The 21,490-nt window shown below is 41.0% G+C and overlaps 1 protein-coding gene across 2 annotated transcripts in view; it reads right to left on the reverse strand.

The window, feature by feature from the left end:
* phaf1 (phagosome assembly factor 1) overlaps positions 1-9,475 on the reverse strand; it is a 120,530-nt gene extending 111,055 nt beyond the window's left edge. The window contains exon 1 of one of the 2 annotated variants that reach the window (XM_073069765.1): positions 8,987-9,475. In XM_073069765.1, the coding sequence (XP_072925866.1) occupies positions 8,987-9,050 (64 nt within the window). In that variant the 5' untranslated portion in view covers positions 9,051-9,475. The remainder of the gene's footprint in view (positions 1-8,986) is intronic. The other variant, XM_073069764.1, reaches the window with a different exon arrangement.
* Between the last annotated feature and the right edge of the window lie 12,015 nt (positions 9,476-21,490).

The following is a 21,490-nucleotide window of genomic DNA, read 5'->3' on the forward strand; positions in this document are numbered from 1 at the left end:
CCTATTTGTTTAGATGCCAGTGTTGTAAAAGAGCTTGGATACAGGCACAATTTGTTCTGAAGTAGAAGTTTTCTTCACTTCTTTAGAACAAGTCATGCCTTCATCCAAGGACATTTTCTGAAATCACAACCTTTGTTTTACATTTATGGACAGCTGTGAGGAGCAGTTAGTGGAGCATCTGCCTTTTGGCTCCAGTGATCCATGTTCAACTGCATGGAACGTGCAAATTCTCAGTGACCGTGCATTCCTTCTCTGTATTCCAGTTTCTCAGACATCCCAAAAATGCAAGGGTTGGTAGGTTTATTGCCAACTGTAAATTGACTTGTGTGTTGGTGAGTAGTAGAATCTGGGAAGGGGGTGGGCGAGAATAACATGGTTTAGGGGTAGGTAGAAATTAGTGCAGATAGGTGCCTGATGGTCAGTGCATACTCAGTGGACAGAAGGGCTTGTTCCTGTGCTGTATGATTTGCTGTGTCCTCACCCGTTTCATAATATTACAAGTTGTTAATTCTGTCCACTTGTTGTGAACAGAATTAACTAATGGAGCAGAATACCAGAATTGCTTGAAAAAACTTTCTAAATACAGTAGATTTGGTTAATTGGGACAGATCTTGTTCAGCACATTGTGACCCAATTAGCCAAAGTCTTTCATGGAAAGAGTTAAAAAGGTGTAAAAAATTGCCATTAACTGTAACAAATCATGCATTTAAAGTCAACACAGAACAAATTAGAACACAATCAATACTACTACAGTACTATAAAACTATTAATTCTTAATTGTTATCAATAGAGGAATTAATTCAGTATCTTTTGAATTACCGTAGATTTCGCACTACAGAGCGCACCTGATTAAAAGCCGCTGGCTCTAATTTTAGAAAGAAAATCAATTTTGTACTTGTACAAGCCGCACCGGATTTTCGGCTGCAGGTGTCCCACGTTGTAATATGAGATATTTACACAGAAAGATATTACACGTGAGGATTTTTTAACTTTTAATTAAATCCATATGGTAACATAAACAAATACATATTGCAAATGCTTTTTTTCGAACCGTGCCTGTAACGCGGCTACTTTTAAATATACATACGTATCGGTAACACACAAATTACGTTGCGTATACTTTTTTACTGAACAACATTCCAATATCTCCTAACGACTGGTAAAAAATATATATACTGCAGCCTACCAGGAAAAGTTATTGATCGCCTTTAACTTAAAAGCAGCGTTCGCTCAGATCTAATGCCGCTCGCCCCCCACCTTCCCGTTTATCGCAAACCGGTATTTCCCACAAGACGTGGCGAAACCGGGTGTGACGTCATAGCATCCCGGGATGTAGTACAGAAAACAAATATAGTTAAAACACTTCTAACTTAAAAAATACTAACAAATGAATTACTAAGCGAAAATATTATAAACTAAATAACTGCCATAAAGGCAGCACAATGCTTTTCTTCGAGTGTTTTCCATGTTGATGAGGGTGAGTACAAATGACTGATTTACAATAATTTAATTGTGAAAGTGCGCTTGATTTATCGTACAATTTCATTGGACCTCTGTGAACTACTCATCAATTTTATTGGTCTACTGTTACGAGGCAAAATGTTTTTGGCGGCATGAAAAAAAATCATGCATTAGCCGCACCGTAGTAAAGGCCGCAGTGTTCAAAGCTGTTCAAAATGTGGGAAAAAAGTAGCGGCTTATAATCCGACATCTACGGTAACAAAATCAATGCAGGCACATAGGACTGCATTATACAATGCTATCAACAATTGCATCCTCCAAATCTTTATTAGCACTGTAACATTGAAGATGATTGTCAATACTGTACCTCAATTTCCTCGTAGTTCCCAACTTGTTGAAGTAGTGAAATAGTTTCATTTTCACTCCTCCTTATTTCTGGCATCTCCAAGCCTGAATGCTTGAAACCACAGCGAGCAAAACAGTTCTGAATCATCTTCCTGCTTATTTCTTGCCAATGATCAGTGTCAAAAAATCATGGCTTTTTGAGTACACACACAGCTGACGCTAACTAAAACTGTTTGCTCTAAGCACAGTGTAGTGTCTAACAGATACAAGTGCACACAGTTGACGCTAGTTAGAAATGGTTCAGCAACAGACTCCTGCCCCAATTAAGCAGCATAGTGCCTAATAAATAAAGGGTATCCAGCAATTTTCTCCATTAGTGTTTGTTCTTTAAGAGTTGTCCCATGTGGTCGCCCCAATTAACCGGAATGCACGGCATATTGAAATACTGTTTAGCTGGAAAGTGACCAAGATCAGTGGGAAAGAGGAAAAATGCAATCAATAAAACTTAATAAAAGACAAACACTGCAAACCAATCACAAGTTTTTAAGGAAACAACATGCACAGGAGTATGGGTGTGCTTCACAAGCTTTGCAAGATGAACTTTACTGTCCACCTTATATCAACTAAGTACATGAAGGAAAAATAATTAAAGTACTAGAATGAAACAACTGGGCCAGATTAAAACAAGAATATAGATACTCGGAACACTTGCTGGAAGCTTCAACTTTCAGAGCATTTCTGAAAACAGCTTATTCACTTGCTCATATTTAAAATCCTTTTAAGGTTGGTTTTAATCAAATTATGTCATTGGTAACATATCACAATATAAAGAGCACTTCAATTATTGGATGAGAAATCAATACCCTCAGTGTTCACACTCTCACGGTTACAGTATTGTGCATTTTCAGGTTCCACTCTGAATAGCTGAATGAGGGGTAAAGTTTCCTAAACTGTACTTAATAATATTCCTAATTCCAAAGTTCAGAACAGCAACAGCTGTAGCAGCAGCAAAATTTTTAACAAGACTTCTAATATACTGCCAACATGCAATGAGATGTGTTTATGGACTTGGTCTCAAAGCACTAGGTCAATGCAGCACATGATTTGCCTGGTAGTGTGGAGAGCGAACACTCATTTCGTCAATCTGAAAACTATTCCATGTCCCACAGGTGAAAGGACAGCTTGCAAAAAACTATTCCTAAATACCTGAGTGTTCAAACCACTCTCAACATAATTAGCTTCCACCCTTTCCTGTGACGCAGTTGCATACGAAATGGCGATCATCCAGTTTCTTGAACACACTGTCAGCTAATGTATTTAACCTACAGCAGCAGTACAACCCGTTCTGACCTATCATTGACACTGTGGACTGTTGAACTACAACTAGCTGTAATTTTCCAGTTCCTACATGGGCTATTAAAGCAAATATTCCAAATCGATCATCACCTTGTTTCAAAAAAGGTATCTTTTGCAATCAATTGTACATTCTGTAGTAGCCAATCACAATTTTAAAACGAAGGGAAAAAAACAAACTAAAGATGCCAGCACTTCCTTAAATTTAACTACAAGTCTTCAGTTCTTATGCATTTGGTTACAATGCACTATGAACTACTATACTGTTAATAACTATCATTTGCACATTCACAATTTGGATTATAATGACTCCAATTTTTCTCATCAACCTATTAATAAAAAAAATCAATTGAAAAGTGAACTTCACTTACCATTTCTTCCAAGGTTCAGAAATGCCATATAAATTGGATTATAATGACAGAGCACAACTGTTCCCAAGTGAGAACTGCAGATCTGCAGCTCAGGGGAATGCACTGTACTAATAAATCTTGTATTGAAAATGTTTGGGCCCATTCTTCTTATAAATATTGTTTTAATAAGTGTGAAATCATAAATCATCTCATTAGTCATTCCAGCACATCTTCAAATACTCGAAAGCAATTCAAATCTCAAGTGCTTCCTGAACAGTATTATAAAAGAACTGTGCTCCAGCCACAATGCATATAGTCACATACGAGTATGTTTGCGCTCGTTTTGTGCTGTGTCGTATGTCGTGGGTGATCATCGTCTTTCAATGACCATGATTGCTCTTGGCAAATCCTTCTACATAAGTGGCCTGCCATTGCCTTTTTCTAGGCAGAGTCTTTACAAGATGGGTGACCCCAACCATTATCAATACTCTTCAGAGACTGTCTGCCTGGCATCAGTGGTCACATAACCCGGACTTGTGATATGCACCAGCTGCTCCTGCAAACATCCATTAGCTGCTCACATGGCTTCACGTGACCCTGCTCAGGGGCTAAGCAGGTGCTACACCTTGCCCGAGGGTAACCTGCAGGCTAGAGCAGGGAAGGAGTGCCTTGTACCTCCTCTACTACTACTACTAACATCAGTCTAACCACCCCAGCCCCCATAGGCCATGTGCCTAAAAGTTTCTTAAATGTTGCTCATGTATCTGCCCCCACCACTATCACTGGTAGCACATTCCATGCACCCACCACTCCATGCAAAAAAAAACTTACCTCTGATATCCCCCTATAACTTCCTATAATCAGCTTAAAATTACGCCACCCTGTACAAGCCATTTCAACCCTGGGAAGAAGTCTGGCTGTCCATTCTACCTATGCTTCTTATCTTAGATACCTCTATAATATCACCTCTCATCCACGCTCATTCCAAATAGTCCAAACTCACTCACCCACCCTCAAAAGACATTCTTTCCAATCCAGACAGCTTCCTGGTAAGTCTCCTCTGTACCTCTCCAAAGTTCCCACATTCTGCCTATGAGGCAACCAGAACTGAACACAATACACCATAAGTGGTCTAACCAGAGAGCTGCAGTATTAGCTCAAGTCTCTTGAACTCAATCCCCTGACTAACGAAGGCATAACACCCATATACCTTCTTAACCAGCCTATCAATTTGTTCAGCAACTTTGAGGGATCTGTGGATGTAGACTCCAGGGTACCTCTGTTTAACTATACTGCTAAGAATCCTGTACACTGCTTCAAGCTTGATCTTCCAAAGCATACTACTTCACACTTTTCTGGACTGAATACCATCTGCCACTTCTCACCCAGCTCTGCATCCTATCAATGTCCTGTGTTAACCTATGAAACTTCTAAATCAGATGTTCCCATTTTTTAAATTGTTGCCATGGAACAATACCATTAAACAAGGGGTCCGTGGACCCCAGGTTGGGAACCCATGTTCTACACCATTCAAAATACCACCAACCTTCCTATCATCTGCAAACTTACTAACCCATCTTTCCCCCCTCCTCCTCATCCAAATAATATACCAAAATCACAAAGAGCAGGGGGCCCAGAACAGTTCCCAGTCAAACTGTTCCTAGCTTGTTCTGACCTGAGGTAGAATATACTTAATCTACCGCTCACCCTCTGCCTTCAGTGGGCAAGAAATTTCTGAAACCACAAAGCCGAGTTTTCGTGGCTTTCTGAATGAGCCTATAGTGAGGAATCTTGTCTAACATCTTAGTAAACTCCATATAGACTACATCCACTGACAAAACAAATTGATTGTAGTAGAGCAAATTGTTTTACCTCTTCACTTTTAGTAATTTTTGTTTCTTATCAGTATTCGCGCTTTTGATGCATTGCACTGGGACAGAATTATGGTCATTATGATTTTTGTGCAATTTCTGACTTACTGAAAAAAAATCTACTTACGGACATCTCAAAAACGAAACTAAACTAATTTGTTACCAGGAATGGCCTGTACCCATCGCTGTGTGGAAAAGCTTGCCACTTGGGTTAAATCATTCCCCTGTATTTTGACGCCTCTACCATGGGAGAAAGATTATCACTATTCATGTTATCTATGTCCATCATGATTTTATAAACCTCTAGAAGGTCACATCTCAGCCTCTTATACCCTAGAGAAAAGTGCCTCAATCTATCTACTCACTCCTCATCTCTATATCCCTCCAGTTCTAGTAGCATCATTATAAATCTTGTCTGTGCCCTTTTTAGCTCAATGACATCTTCTTATAGCAAAGATCTGCAAAAAACACCAATGAAACCAACATGGGCAACAATCTAAATTTGATCATGTACTTCTTGTTTCAAGGTCACAGAACCCCAATGACAGAAATTAAAATCTTAATTTAAATTTAAAAAGAAACATTTTCCATCAGCAAAAAGCTGAAATAGTTTACTAGGACAAGGAAATAACAGATTAGTATCAATCTATGCCACAACACAGCCCCAGCTGCATGGCGAGGAAATGTGTGTGTTGCACTTCTCATCACAAGGCCATACATCTAATTCATCAAGTCTCCACAAAAATAATACCAAACAAAATATACATATTAGAAGATGAGGTTAAATGACCAAAATTGGTCAACATAGTAGGTCCTTCTGAAGCATCTTAAAAGAGTGATTCAAGAAGAGAATTTCAGAGTTTACATCCTACACAGCTGAAGATAAATTGCCAAAAGTGGAACAATTAGAACTGGAGGAATGCCTGGACTTGTGGGCAGGGAACAGGCACTGAGCTTGTTCTGACATTTAGTGAGAATCTAGCTGATTTTGTCACCCAAGTCAAGTCGTACAGAAAAGTTACACATACAATGAAAAAATTGCATCATGGGTACACAGATAAAGACAACTCAAAAATATAAATTATACAAGACAGTGAAAAGAAATTATTTATTGAGGTAGAGTGCAGAATAGGCCCTTCGAGCCACACCACCCAACAATGTTGAAACAAATTTTAAAGGCTGCAAAAGCAATACCTCAGAGAAAAACAGGCACATTCAAAACCATGTCCACTGCAATGCGAAAGGTGGCCCACAGTGAGGGTGATGCAGGTTGGTTCAGGAACATGGTAGTTGTAAGAAAGTAGCTCTTCCTGAAACTGTGGTCTGGAACTTCAGAACCGTCTCTCTTGTGCACTGGTAACAACAAGAAGAGGGCGTGACCCACGTGGTGGGGTATTTACTGATCTGGCCCCTGCCGCCATGGTGCAGTGTCTCCTGTAGATACAGTAAATGGTGGAAGTGACTGTGCCCAGCCCTCTGTGTAGCCTCATGTTCCTGTGCATTCATCTACTTATCCAAACACTACTGGGGACCTCAGACACATTTCCAAGCTCAGCAAATCTGGCAATTCTCTGGGCAGAAAAATATGCTGCAGGACAATGGAGCCTAATTTAAAGTACTGGATGAAGCACTATCTACCTACACAAATTCTCGTTATCTTACTAAATTCTCTGAGACACTACAAATTCTTACAATAATCCACCTCACAGTGGCAATTGCTATTTTTAATACCTCAAACAATTGCACAAAACTTACAAATTTCAGTTGCCTCAAGTCCGGGTACATAATTTTTGGAAGGGCACATATTTGTGATCGACCACCAAATAAAACAAAGAAAATATATGACTATACAGATGACTCACTGGAAGCAAATTACACCAAACCCTGAAGGTGTAACATCAGCCCTGCACAACAGGAGTGATTTAGGATAATCCGAGCACAATTGCAGGGTACAAGGTCCTCATTCTAGTCATAAGCAAGGAGGCTAATTTACCTTTCAGGAGTGTATTTACATACATATCTCCACTCAGGGGCCGAGCAGGTTTTAAGTCAAATAGTTATTATAAATCCAAGAATGTTTTATTGCTGATACTGATTCCTGAATCAGTAGCATTTGGATAAGTAGATGAATGCACAGGAACATGAGGCTACACAGAGGGCTGGGCAAAGTCACTCCCATTTACTGTATCTACAGGAGTCACTGCACCATGGGCGGCAGGGGCCAGATCAGTAATTACCCCACCACGTGGGTCACGCCCTCTTCTTGTTGTTACCATTGCACAAGAGGGACAGTTCGGAGGTTCCACCCTACAGTTTCAGGAAGAGCTACTTTCTTACAACTACCATGTTCCTGAACCAACCTGCATCACCCTCACTGTGGGCCACCTTTCGCATTGCAGTGGACATGGTTTTGAATGTGTCTGTTTTTCTCTCTGAGGTATTGCTTTTGCAATCTTTTCAATGAGGGATTGTTGGGCAGTGTGGCTCAAAGGGCCTATTCTGCACTCTATCTCAATAAATATATTCAACTTGCAATGATTAATTGTCAGTAATTATCAGAAACCCTCCTGGAGAGACTGGATTTAATCCACCAGCACAGATAACTTGAGAAAAGTATAAGTAGTTAATCAAACTGTAGTTGCCCACAGAGCAGGAGGAGCCTCGTACAACATAACCTCTTCCCAAGTCGATGCAACTTCAAAACAACCACTTGTATGGTCTTGTTTTACTTTGAAATATAGCTTCAGGCTCATTAAGAGAACTATCAACATTTGAAAGCAGAGATTGCAGGATCAGCTTTATTAGTCAGATACTTTTACATAACAGCTCAAGAGTTACACTTTAAGGAGTACATTAAAAGGTGTGCAGACCTAGAATTTCTGTTCCATTCACAACAAAAACATTTCCTTCCTCTTCTTGTAGTGACCCTAGCCCACTCCAATCCCACATCTGGGCCAATGCCTGTAACCACTTTTTCCCATCAGCACCTTACAGTACTCCTTGTCCCATCTCCCTCCACAACACGCTGTGCTCCACTATACCATCAGCATGTTTGACACCCCTCCCCAAATTCAACTGATCTCACCCCTATTACCCCTCACTGTGATCATCTCCATGACACCGCACCCATTCTCTCCCCACAACTCCACTTTCTAAAACACACTTGCCCACTACTTTCCCAGTGCTGTGGCATACCTGACTCCCCTAAAGCACTATTAACTCTCTATTCCGCATCCCCAGGCAAGTCACCGTCCATGACAAACCTCACACCCAGCACTTCCACCTTAACATCATTCCCATACCCTCTAACCATCCTTGTCCACCCTGCCCACACATGCACATGCTACCACGCACAACCCTACCATCTGCTCTCTACCTTGGCACTCAAACCACTCGCCTCCTGCATCCCACACCTTCCCCTCTAAAAAAAGGCCATCCCCCATCCCATTCTACACTGTCTTTGCCACTGCATTCAGCCCTCCCGTTACTTCAGAGCAACCAGTTCTCAGCAATATTAAAACCCGCTTCTTTCTCCATTATTGCCACCGATACAGTTATCCCTTCTGGAATAAGAGAAAAAAGAGGTTAACCATGCTATCATTTTACCTAAAGCGAATTCCCATCGTTCGTTCCCCAGTGACCGCTCGGGCACCACTTCCAAATCCAGCATTGGCCCGGCTGCGGGAGAGGAGTCAGACGGATCCGGCCTCGGTTACGCGTTGCCGGCCAAGCCGCCCGTTGCGAGCTGCGGCTGAAGGAGGCCCGACGTCGGAGGAAGCGGTGGGGATGGGGTACGGGATCCCCAGCCGGTGACTGAGTGAGTGTTGGGGTGCCTATCCGCCCTGGGTAGCAGGAAGCCCGGGGGGTGTCAGAGCTGAGAGAGGGGTGGGAGGCGGTGGCTGTGTGTGTGTGGAGGGAGGCAGTGCCGATGCGGCGGTCACGGCCGTACAGGAGCCGCGGTCAGAGAGGCGGTTGGCTCTGTGTCTCAGCGCCGAACAGTAACAGTCGCCGCTTCCATCACCATCAGCTGATTAAACAACAGCACTTCCGTCGCAAGCGCTTCCGGGTGGCGCGGCCGCCCACGTTTGCGGCAGTCGCGGGGAGTCGCTCGCGCGCCCGCGCTGCGCGGTCACGTCGTCTACGTTAGATCGGCGGCGGGGAGCCGCGGGAGCGCCCAGCCGTCGGGGGGCAGGGCTACGGGAATTGCGGGGGAGGAGGGGCAGGAGTATGGTAGGGAGGGAGGCATGGGGTATAGGGGAGGGTAGAGGGGATTTGGGTGAGGGAGGGGGCAGGGTGTAGGGCGTATGAGGGGAGAGGGCAGGGGTTATGGTGGAGGGGAGAGGGAAAGGGTTACGGGGTAGGGGGTACAGGGGAGGGGAGGGGTGGGGTGACAGGGGAGTGGGGATACAGGGGGAAGGGGGGAAGGGGGTTGGGGAGGGTTAAAGGGAATCATGACTCACACCGAATGCTAAAGGAATTCAGCATGTTAGCCAGCATCTGCGGACGGAAATGTTTCGGGCCGACACCCTTCATCAGGACCAGAAAGGAAGGGGACATCGTGCTATCATGCTGCTTGGTGTGTGGAGCTGCTCCACCGTGCACTGAGGTCCTGCATCCATCCATCCATACCCTCACCTCCCCTGGCTGGCTGAATAAACAATGTGAACTTCTGCCTTAAAGACGGTCGAAAAACTGCTTCCACTGCCTGCAGAGTACGGGTTCCTGAAAGTCCCGGTGATACTATGAATAAAAATTAATTTTGTCTGTGTTCAAGTCGTGTTTACCGTTGTATGTACAGCTGCAATGATAAACTTCAACATCACGAGCATTGGACATTCACTGGGGGTGGGGTGGGGGGACGGGACGGAAAAAGTTCATTTTTGTGCAAAGTTTCTCCCCAGAAGCAGAAACTTCCCGTCTGCATTGACCCTGTACAAACACCCAAGGATCTTCTATTTTCATACTAGCCCCTTCTCTACATTCGCGGAGAACCAAGCCTGTCGTGAAAAACAGACCAGGTTATTGGACAACCGACGCATTCCAAGTATCATAAACTTCCCTGAATTATTTCCCATTCATACTTCCCTAAATAAGGACATCAATCCTTTTGTACTCAGTTCCCATGCCTTCATCACAACTGAGTTTAATCATGTGCTTGCCAGGTGTTGCGAGAGAAATAAACAGCACTGCCTTTGAAAACAAGCAGCCTCGAATTTCCAAACACATCGTGGGCAGGCAAGAATGTTTACCAGTGTGGTTTTGTAATTGAATATGACTGTTTCTAAAATAGCCATGGTGCAGTCAGTGTAACAGCTTCTATAGCCATTTTATCTGAGGTCAGTTATTGCAAACAAAAATAAACAACCTGTGAATAATCCAAGCCTTAAAGCACATTACTAGCAAATCTTAAAAAAAAATACTTCTTAAAATCCAAGCCTAATTCCAATGATGTTTGCTTATTACCACTGAATACTGGTGACCAGATGGGAAAGGGTCCAACTAGTCCGTATCATCACTAAGCTTCCATTAAGTTTTAAAATTAATTAAATCACTGTCCTAGTTCCCTTTATTCTCCCTTCATTGTTACCCAACAGTTCAACCAACAAAATTGTCTCAACCAATGTCACTGAGAGTGAAGTTCCAAGAGCTCTGAATTCCTTATTCTGAGCTTCTATTACGCCTATTTTTGGTGCCACTTAATTTGGACCTCCTAAAGAAATGGAAACAATCTTTCATCATTTGCAACTTTTCTTAAGTGTTCAAGGTTTCTGGAAAAACACCATGTCATTTTTTTTTTTGCTCAAATGAAATATGCACCTTTTTTTCAAATCATTTGATCTATTACCTGAGGTAAGGTATGGCAATGAATATTGTTCTTACATATTACATAAATGCAAATACCTTGGCCTAAGGTTAACATTGCAGTGTATAACTATTCTGATAAACATATAGTGTCATTACCTATCTACCACATATTGCTCATGTATTCAACAGTCCTCAAAAACCCATGCCAATAGAATGGTTAATACAATTATTTCCAGCTCAGTTGGTATTTCTCTAAATGTGTAAATAATGAAAGGTGGATCACATGGATTTCCCTCAAACATATGTGATATGTGGACTTTTTTAAAAGAAAGGGTAATATTCTGTTCTTACTGAATTTGATACCAGTTGCGGATCGACTTGGGGTCTGTGTTGTTTATGATGTAGAGACCGCACCTTTATGCCTATTGTAAACCACATTGCAAATAGATAGGCAAATTAGCCACATAATATTTCTAAGAGTCATAGAACACTACAGCACAGAAAAAGGCCCTTCATCCCATCTGGTCCATGATGGACTATGAATCTGCCTCACCCAATTGCCCTGTACCCAGATCATACCCCTCCATCCATGTACTTATCCAAACTTTGCTTAGATGTTGAAATCAAACCCACATTCATCACTTTCACTGGCAGCTCGTTCCTCACTTTCACCACCCTCTTGAGTGAAGAAGTTCCCCTTAAACATTTTACCTTTCACCCTTAACCCATGGCTAGTTCTAGTGTTTAGGAAGACAAATGGAATGTTGATGTTTGTGGCAAGAAGAGTGGAGATTAGAGAAATTTTGATGCAACTTTACATTGGACTGATGAAGCCTTGTCTGGAAGACTGTGTACCTCAAGCGTAACAGGTGCTCCACTTTCCCTTGTACCTCTTCTCACTGTCATTCACACTCCCAAATAGACCTTCCAGATGAGGTGACATTTCACCTGCGAGTCTCTCGGGGTCATCTATTGTATATGGTGCTCCCAGGGTGGCCTCCCCTACATTGCTGACATCCAATGCAGATGGTGGGCGCTTTGTCAAACACCTTTGTTACAAGAGGCAAGATCTCCCAGTGGCCATTCATTTCAGTTGGACTTCCATTCCCATTCCCATTCTGACATGTTTGTCTTTGCCTATTCTGCAGCCACACTCAGGTTGGAGGAGCAACACTTCATATGCTATCTGGGTAGCCTCTAACTTGATGACATGAACATAGATTTCTCTATCTTGTGGGAATATTTCCCCCTCCCTCTTCTCTCTTTATCCCCATTCTAGTTCCCTGGTTAACCCTTCTACATACCTGTGCATCATTTCCCCCGTGCCCCTCGTCCTTCTATTTCTTCCATGGTCCTCTCCTATTAGATTCCTTCTTCTTCAGCACCTTAGCTCATCAACTGATCACCTCACAGCTTCCTTCTTCATTCCCCATTTCCCATTCATCCATTTTCAACCACACCTGGTTTCACCTATCACCTACCAGCTTATACTCCTTCCCCTCCCCTTATGCCACCGCACCTTATTCTGGCTTCCTCCCCCCTTCCTTTCCAGTCCCAAAGAAGGGTCTCATCCCAAAACGTCAGCTATTTACTCCCCTCCATTGATACTGCCTGACTTGTTCCATATTTTGTGTGTGCCTTGTGTTCAGTTTTGGTTGCCTTTGTTTAAGGCCTGAAGTTCCACACAACCCGGTTCAGGAACAGCTACTTTCCTACAACTATCAGATTCTTGAACTGACTTGCAAAACCCTCATGCTGCCTCTTCAATGGAACACCACAAGCTATCTCTTGCACCACCTGGGACTCGGTGGGATTTTTTGTACTGATGTTCTGTTTTGCACAGCCTTTTTCTTCACTGTTGGATGATCCAAATATAATTTACTTGCTGTGTGTTGTGGTGAATCAATGTGCCTGTGATGCTGCTACAAGCAAGTTTTACATTGTACTCATCCCTCATCACTCTTATGCACATGGCAATAAACTCAACTTGATCAACAACACTGGAGGAAGGGCAGAGAAACTTTGCTCTGTTGATCCCTGGGATAAAGAGGTTGACATGTATGAAGAAATGTCAAGTAGATTAGAGTTTTAAAAAACGGAAGCATCTAAGATTCTGAGGAGGATTGGCAGGTGGGTGTTGGGAGGCCATTTTCCCTGGTGGTATCTAAAAATATGATAGCCCTCGATGATTCTGTGATTTCAGTCTCTGAGGCTGACATGCAGGAGGCGGAGCCCATGAAAAGCCCAGACGGGGTACCTGTACTGATCAACTTGGAGGGTTCACTGAAATCTTTAACCTCTCACTTCAGCAGTCTGAAGTACCCACATGCTTCAGTTATACCAGTGTCTAAGAAGAACATGGTAACCTACCTCAATGACAATCATCCATAGCACATACATCCACAGGTCCACAGCAAATGCCATCTTATTGACTCTTCACTCAATCCTGGTGCATCTGGACTGCGAAGATGTTCTTCATCAAATACAGCTCAGTATTCAATACCACCATCCTCTCAAAACTATTCAATAAGTTCCAAGACCTTGGCCTCAATATCTCCTTGTGCAATTGGATTCTCAATTTCCTCACTTGCAGACCCTAGTCAGTTAGGATTGGCAACAACATCTCCATCAGCACAGGTACACCACCCTCTGCTCTTTTCTCTTTATACTTATAACTTTGTGGCTAAGTACAGTTCTAATGTCATATTCAAATTTACTGATGGCACCACTGTCGTAAGTTGAATAAAAGGTGGTGATGAATCAGACTACAGGAGGGAGATTGAAAATCTGGCTGAGTGGTGCCATAGCACCAACCTCTTACCCAATGTCAGCAAGACTGAAGAGCTGACTGTTGACTTCCAAAGGAGGAAAGCAGAGGTCTATGAGCCTGTCCTCATCGGAGGATCAGAGAGGGTCAGCAACTTTAATATCCTCAGTGTTATTATTTTGGAGGATCTGTCCTGGACCCAGCACGTAAGTACAGTTATGAAGAAAGCATGGCATCTCCTCTACTTCCTTGGGAGTTTGCAAAGATCCAGCATGACATCTAAAACATTGATAAACTTCTATAGATGTGTAGTGAAGAATATATTGACTGGCTGTATCACAGCCTGATATGGAAAGAACAATGCCCTTGAATGCAAAAGTCCACCATGGGCAAAGCCCTCTCCACCATTGAACACATCTCCACAAAACGTTTTTGCAGGAAAGTGGTATCCATCATCCCCTCCCTCCAGGGCATGCTCTCTTCTCACTGCTGCCATCAGGAAGAAGGTACAGAAGCTTCAGGACTCAAACCACCAGGCTCTTGAACCAAAGGGAATAACTTCACTCAATTTCAGTTGCCCCATCATTGAAATGTTCCTACAACGTATGGACTCACTTTCAAGGACTCTTCATCTCATGTTCTCAATATTTATTGTTTATTATTTCTTTCTTTTTTGTATTTGCACGGTTTGTTGTCTTTTATACACTGGTTGAATGCCCAAGTTGGTACAGTCTTTCACTGATTCTGTTATGGTTATTATTTTATTATGGATTTACTAAGTATGTCCGCAAGGAGCTGAATCTCAGGGTTGTATATGGTGACATGTATGCTCTTTGGTTCAAAGTATGTACACTTACTTTGAACTTTGAACATGCCGAATCTGCACAAAGATTCTGTCGGCAGAAGGACAGCAGCCATTCAAAGCTACAGGTTACCCATCTTCTCTAAGGCAATAATGGTGGCCTTGCCATTGAAACCCTCAGTTAATTAATTCAAACCTTTTAAATATGTCAATTTATTTTATCACATGCTATGAAATGATTTGGAGTATTTTGTTCTGTAGAATCCACCAAATAAATCAGGGTATCTCAAAGTACCTTACAAGCAATTAAATTGTTCTCAAATATTATCACTGTTCAAGGTGACAGATGTGAGGTTTTATCTCATTGTTTCTCCATATGTAATTTATAATTGTCCTTTTGGCAGGAGGTCTGAACTGATTGTATTCATCTAAATAAAATACAGCACAATTCCAAACTGATCAGATTTCTGAATCTATAGTCTTGAACGGTTATTTTAAATCCCAAAATGCGTAGAGATTCTTCTGTAAATGGCCTTTTAAAGTATGTTATTCATGGCAAAGTGCTCTATATATGGTCTCTTGGCAAGAGCAGAACTTAGCTTTCCCTATCTATAATTTCTCACCACAAGATTCACTGGTGTAATTATCCTTGTGTATTGAAAAGCACTTTTGCATTTTGTTTCTTTAGTCTGATACCAAAATCTCTGTTCTGCATCACTTCCCTATTTTTGCATTTGGAATTTGTACTTATCTCCTGTGGTTGCTTGTAACCATGAAGGAACAGAGTTTCCATATCTCAAATTCAGAGACCCATGAAAGTTGTAGCTTGGGACTCCGTGGTAAGGTAGTGTTATGGAGAAAATGTTTTCAGGACTGGTTATGGATATGTTTGACATCATTCATGAAGTTAAAGAACTCTAATAGAAATGAAGGCTCACTGTCTTGTGGCATGTGGCTCACCTTCTGAATCTCCAGCATCTTCAAGACATGTCATGAGTGTGATAGATATTTTCTACTTCTAATAAGTAATGCATTTCCTACATGAAAACTCTACACCACCAAGCCAAAGCAGCTTGATTGATTACCACTCCCTCCATCACCTAAAATATTCACTTTCTCAATCACTGGTGGCTTCAATTTGCACTGGGAGTAAAAATATATGGCAATAACTTTGGAACTTTCATCAGCACCTCCTAATTTCCTAATCTCCAATAATTTGGACTGACAATCGACATCTGGTACCCTGAATTGCCCCCACTTTCTGGGAATGCTCTGGTTCAGCTTCACTATCATATTCACATAGTCAATCACTATGTGGTTGGACATTGTGACAAATGTGGTGTTAACAGCATTAGTCTTCCCTCTATTTATTTGGAAGACCTTTGTTTTACTCAACTAAGACGAGATCTTGTACAAGCTCCCTGACATGATGGGATACAAGAGAGCTGTTGATGAGATGGAACTAGGAATGATCAATGGACAGGTGAAAGGTATGATCATGGATGATGTTGCAGAAGTGTTGCACAACAATAAGAAACAGAAGACTAACGATAATCCCAAAGTGCCACTACGGGTGTGAAAAAAGAAACCACTGTCTGAATTTGTACTTGCTTCTTTAGCTGATCTCCAGGCTTCTGATCCTCCCTCCCTCCGAACCCTAACAAACAGTTCCTTTAAAAAAATTAACCTTAATGTTTGATGTTGTATTATAAACATAAAAAGTACCCAAGTCAGGACATTCTGTAGCACAATGTGGAAGGATGACACTACATAAGGTTCCAAAGGTTACGATAAAATTATCATATGCAGCTACATCTCTGGGACATTAGAAAAATTGCTTAACATAGCTCAAGTGAATAATGATATGCTAGGTAATGATAGAGTAAACCTAGGCAGAGTACCAGTATTAGCAGTAAGGAATGTAACTGAATGTGACAGTTTTTATTTTAGCAATTTCAAGATGTAATTCACCCATTATACAAATCCTTCTATCTCTGAGTTCCCCAGTTCTTTAATATTTGCTTAAGAGTATTTACCTCAACAACTCTACTATTTGCATAGCTTTTTTTCCTGTGTGAGCAGTAATATGATTTGGTGCAATATAATAAGAATAAATTTCTTAAAAGGAGCTGTAAAAACTATATCAATCATTACACCAGGAGTGCTCAGATGGATTCCCACTACAAGTAAATTCAGTGAGACTTCACTACAAAAGTGCATTTGAATACATTGTGTTCACTGTAATATCTCCCAGTCATTCTCAAATAATAGACCCCTCTCATTCATTAAGAATCGTCACAAAAAACACAAATGGGTTCTGAGCACCTGTCAACTGTAATCTGGCGTAAGGCCAGACCAAAAGCAGGTGAAATATTATGGGGAGAAATAAATTTTGCAGCTCATTTTAATACTCTGTGGCACATAATCACCTCATGCACAAATGGGTATGGCTCTACCACCAAGTTAGGGAAGCAGGAGCCTGGGGATTTTACTATAGTCAATGGACAGGAAATAAAATAGATATATTGGTCACACATGGACAGCTATTATCTCTTGCATAACCATTTATCTTTAACAGTTCATTATCTTCCAATTCTATTTTGAAGACTTTCGGTGAGGTGGTCCTCAAGTTGAATTAAATTGTAGTCATTGCAAAATTATTGGGACCTAAAATACCAACACAATGATACATTTTCGAGTTGCATTTTCTTGTGACTGTCCTGGAATAAAATTCAGGTAGCTCTAAAGTAGAAGTAACTAAGTCTTTTAACTTCCATTCTGGTTGTTTTTCTGCAAGATTTACATCCTTTTACACATCCCATTATTTCTACCTTTCAGTTCATATTTGTCACTGAAATATTGAGAGGGTCACTAAAGTTACTAAGAGGGTCAGTAACTTTAAATTTCTGGGTGTCATCATCTCAAAGGACCTGTCCTGGACCCATCATACAAATATAACTGTGAAGAAAGCATGACAGCGCTTCTACTTCCTCGAGAGACTGTGGAGATTCTCCATGTCATCAAAAATCTTGGCAAACTTCTATAGATGCATGGTGGAAAGTATTTTGACTGGCTGCATTATGACCTGGTTTGGGGACGCCAATGCCTTTGAGTAGAAAATCCTACAAAAGGTTATGGATTCAGCCCAGTACATTACAGTACCTCCCAAACACTGAGTGCATCTACATGAAACGTTAAAGAGCATCCATCATCAAAGATCCTCACCACCCAGATCATGCTCTTTTCTCTCTGCTGCCATCAGGTAGAAGGTACAGGTGCCTCAGGACTCACACCACCAGGTTTAAGAACAGATATTATCCCTCAACCATCAGGCTCTTGAACAAAAGATGATAACTACACTCAATTAAGGACTCTGCTATATTGTTATTTCATGCTCATTATTTCTTACAATTTATTATCTTTATTTGTAGAGTTTGTTTAGAGTTTACTGATCCTGTTGACAGTTACTGTTCTATAGATTTTCTAACTGTGGCTGCAGAAAAAGAATTTAAGGATTGTTATGTGGTGATACATTCTGATAATACATTTTACTCTGAACTAATTTTTGCTGTCTACAGCCACCAACAGACTACCTCCACCCCATGATTTACATCACCTTAGATCTGTGAAAGTTGTGGTAAGGTAAGGGTTAAAGACAATGCTCTGGCAAAGATAGCTTGGGGTGTTTGTAGTCCAGTGAGACCACTGGAGATACCTACCCACCCACTTGCTAGCCGGTGGGGGGGGGGGGGGGGGGGGAAGGTGACTGCAGCTGTGTGTACTCAAACCAGACAAGTAACTTCTGGAAAGGTCTTCCTAAGACATTGTATCCCTTTACACGAGGGGTTGCCTGGGATAGAGAAGATAGGAATAACAGAAAGATGTGAAACACACCCAACAACTAAGGGACAATTGCTTTACTAACTTGTCCACCTCGATTATGAATGGTGATTGAACTCGTAAAGAAGAAATTCAAACAAATACAATTTACCAAATGGTCAATATCTTTACTTTATTGTCACCAAACAATTGATACTAGAGCGTACAATCATCACAGTGATATTTGTTTCTGTGCTTCGCACTTCCTGAAGTACAAATTGAAATAAATATAATAAAAATTTTAATTATAAATCATAATTAGAAAATAGAAAAGGGAAAGTAAGGTAGTGCAAGTCAGGTCCAGATATTTGGAAGGTACGGCCCAGATCTGGGTCAGGATCTGTTCAGCAGTCTTATCACAGTTGGAAAGAAGCTGTTCCCAAATCTGGCTGTACAAATCTTCATGCTCCTGTATCTTCTCCCAGAGGGAAGTGGGACAAAAAGTGTGTTGGCTGGGTGGGTCTTGTCCTTGATTATCCTGGCAGCACTGCTCCGACAGCGTGTGGTGTAAAATGAGTCCAAGGATGGAAGATTGGTTTGTGTGATGTGCTGGGCTATGTTCACTATCTTCTGCAGCTTCTTCTGGTCTTGGACAGACAACTTCCATACCAGGTTGTGATGCACCCTAGAAGAATGCTTTCTACAGTGCACCTATAAAAATTAGTGAGGGTTTTAGGGGACAGGCCAAATTTCTTCAGCTTTCTCAGGAAGTAAAGGCGCTTGTGGGCCTTCTTGGCAGTGGACTCTGCTTGGTTAGACCAAGTCAGGCCATTTGTGATATTCACCCCGAGGAACTTAAAGCTTTTGACCCGTTCCACCTGCGCACCACCGATGTAGATGTGGTCCACTACTCCTTCTGAAGTCAACAACCAATTCCTTCATCTTGCTGACATTGAGGGATAGGTTATTGTCTTCGCACCATGCCACCAAGTTCTTAATTTCCTCTCTGTACTCAGACTCAACATTACCCAAGATACGGCCTACAATTGTGGTATCATCAGCAAACTTATATATTGAGTATATATATATATATATATATATATATATATATTTATTATATATATGTAGAAGGAGATGAGTTATACAGCTCTCATTACATGCAAATGCAGGTCAAAGAGTGATAATGCATAGTTAATAATTTATCTCCTTCTACCTTAGGCCACAAACTTATCAATCACCCCTAATGAGTTACTAACTTCAAACTTTCTGCATAATCACTCAAAGAGTTCAACTGCATGTGCATGTAACAAGAGCTATATAACTCATCTCCTTCTAACATAGGCCACAAACTTATCAATCACTCCTGCTGTGGACACTTTCTGGAGGTCCAAGATCTGTATGCTCCACGACTGCTGGACTAAGTGTGTAAATGTATGTTGAAATATAAATGTGCTAGATTTTCTAAAATTGACTCCTTCTGCCTTAGGGCATGAACTTATCAATCACCCCTCATACATCAAACAATAATCTGATTTTTTGATTACAATCTCTTTATGCTTTGCAAGGTTCATTATAGCCTAAATATCTTTCTTTTTCTGTTGAAACCTGGTCTCTTTGTGGATTGGTAAGTATGGCTTAGTTTAGTAATTCTCTTAGGTATCACAAAAGGCTTTATTATATTGTTACCAGCCTTGTTCTATTAACTACACAATTTCCTTAATATTCTTCAGCACTTACTTCTACTTCTCATTTTCTCTGATTATACTGATTCAGTGTTTAATAGTTATTCTTATGGTCCAATATTCCTTAAGTCATTTAAAAAAAAAATCTTAATTTTGCCTGCCCTGATAAATTTCTGTAACTTGTTCATACAAGATATATTGATTTCTTTCAATTTTAATTCCACAATTGTTTTGCTGGATGGCCATCTCAAGATTAGCTTTTCCTTTTGTATACCTCCTACAGCAAACATTGTGGCTTTTATGAAAAGCCTCAGACCTGACATATGAATTCTTTCTTTTCACAGATCCTATTTGAGCCTCTAAGTGTTTCCAGTATATTTTTATTTCAGATTTTCAGCATTTACAGAATTTTAATTTCATGGGTTTCAACCCTGTTGCATCTTAGTTAACTTACCTTTGTTAAGTTAACCTACTTCTGTTTCAATTTACAGATATTTGTAACAGATTAATATCTTGAGGCCCTATTATTGATAGTTACTCAATTTTTTGCTTTAGAAATTAGTTAATGCTCTAATTGGGAAGTATCACCACAACTCTTTCAATTCATGTTTCCTCCACTATTTCCCTCAGACATTGATCAGTAAAGCTTGCTTTTCTTTTGGTTGCACTTTGACTAATAAAAGAAACATCTTTTCCTGCACATTAAAAATGTGGCAGCCTGGCATAGTGGTGGAGTAATTAGCTCTCCTGAATCATAGATCCAGAGATTGATCTTAACTTTGGGTGCTGTACATGGTTTGCATTTTCTTCCTGTGACGATGGAATTTTCATCAGGCGTTCTCCTTCCAAAGGTCAGTTGCTTGGTCAATGTAAGTTACTACTTATTGTGGTATGAATCAAAAGGGAGTTGATGGGTGAATGAGAAGAGTAAATTATGGAATACAGGGAAATAAATAGATTGAGTATGGGACAGATGAGATCACATTGTTGGAAGCTGGCATGGAGCCAATGGACCAAGTGGTCGCCTCCTGATATATTGAGTTAAGTTTATACTTAAATTATAATCTCTTTAGCAGGATCGGAGCATTGTCCAAATACTTCTTTTTAATTTGTACTGGTAATACCATTCTGATGTCAACCTTTTGACATCAAAAATCTGTGACAATGATGAATTCTAAGAGTTTTTCTCATGTTAGACTTCCAAATGTTTTAAAAATTAAGACAAAGCAGACAAG

This window comes from Hemitrygon akajei, chromosome 17 (assembly GCF_048418815.1).
Source record: "Hemitrygon akajei chromosome 17, sHemAka1.3, whole genome shotgun sequence".
NCBI classification, from domain to species: domain Eukaryota; kingdom Metazoa; phylum Chordata; class Chondrichthyes; order Myliobatiformes; family Dasyatidae; genus Hemitrygon; species Hemitrygon akajei.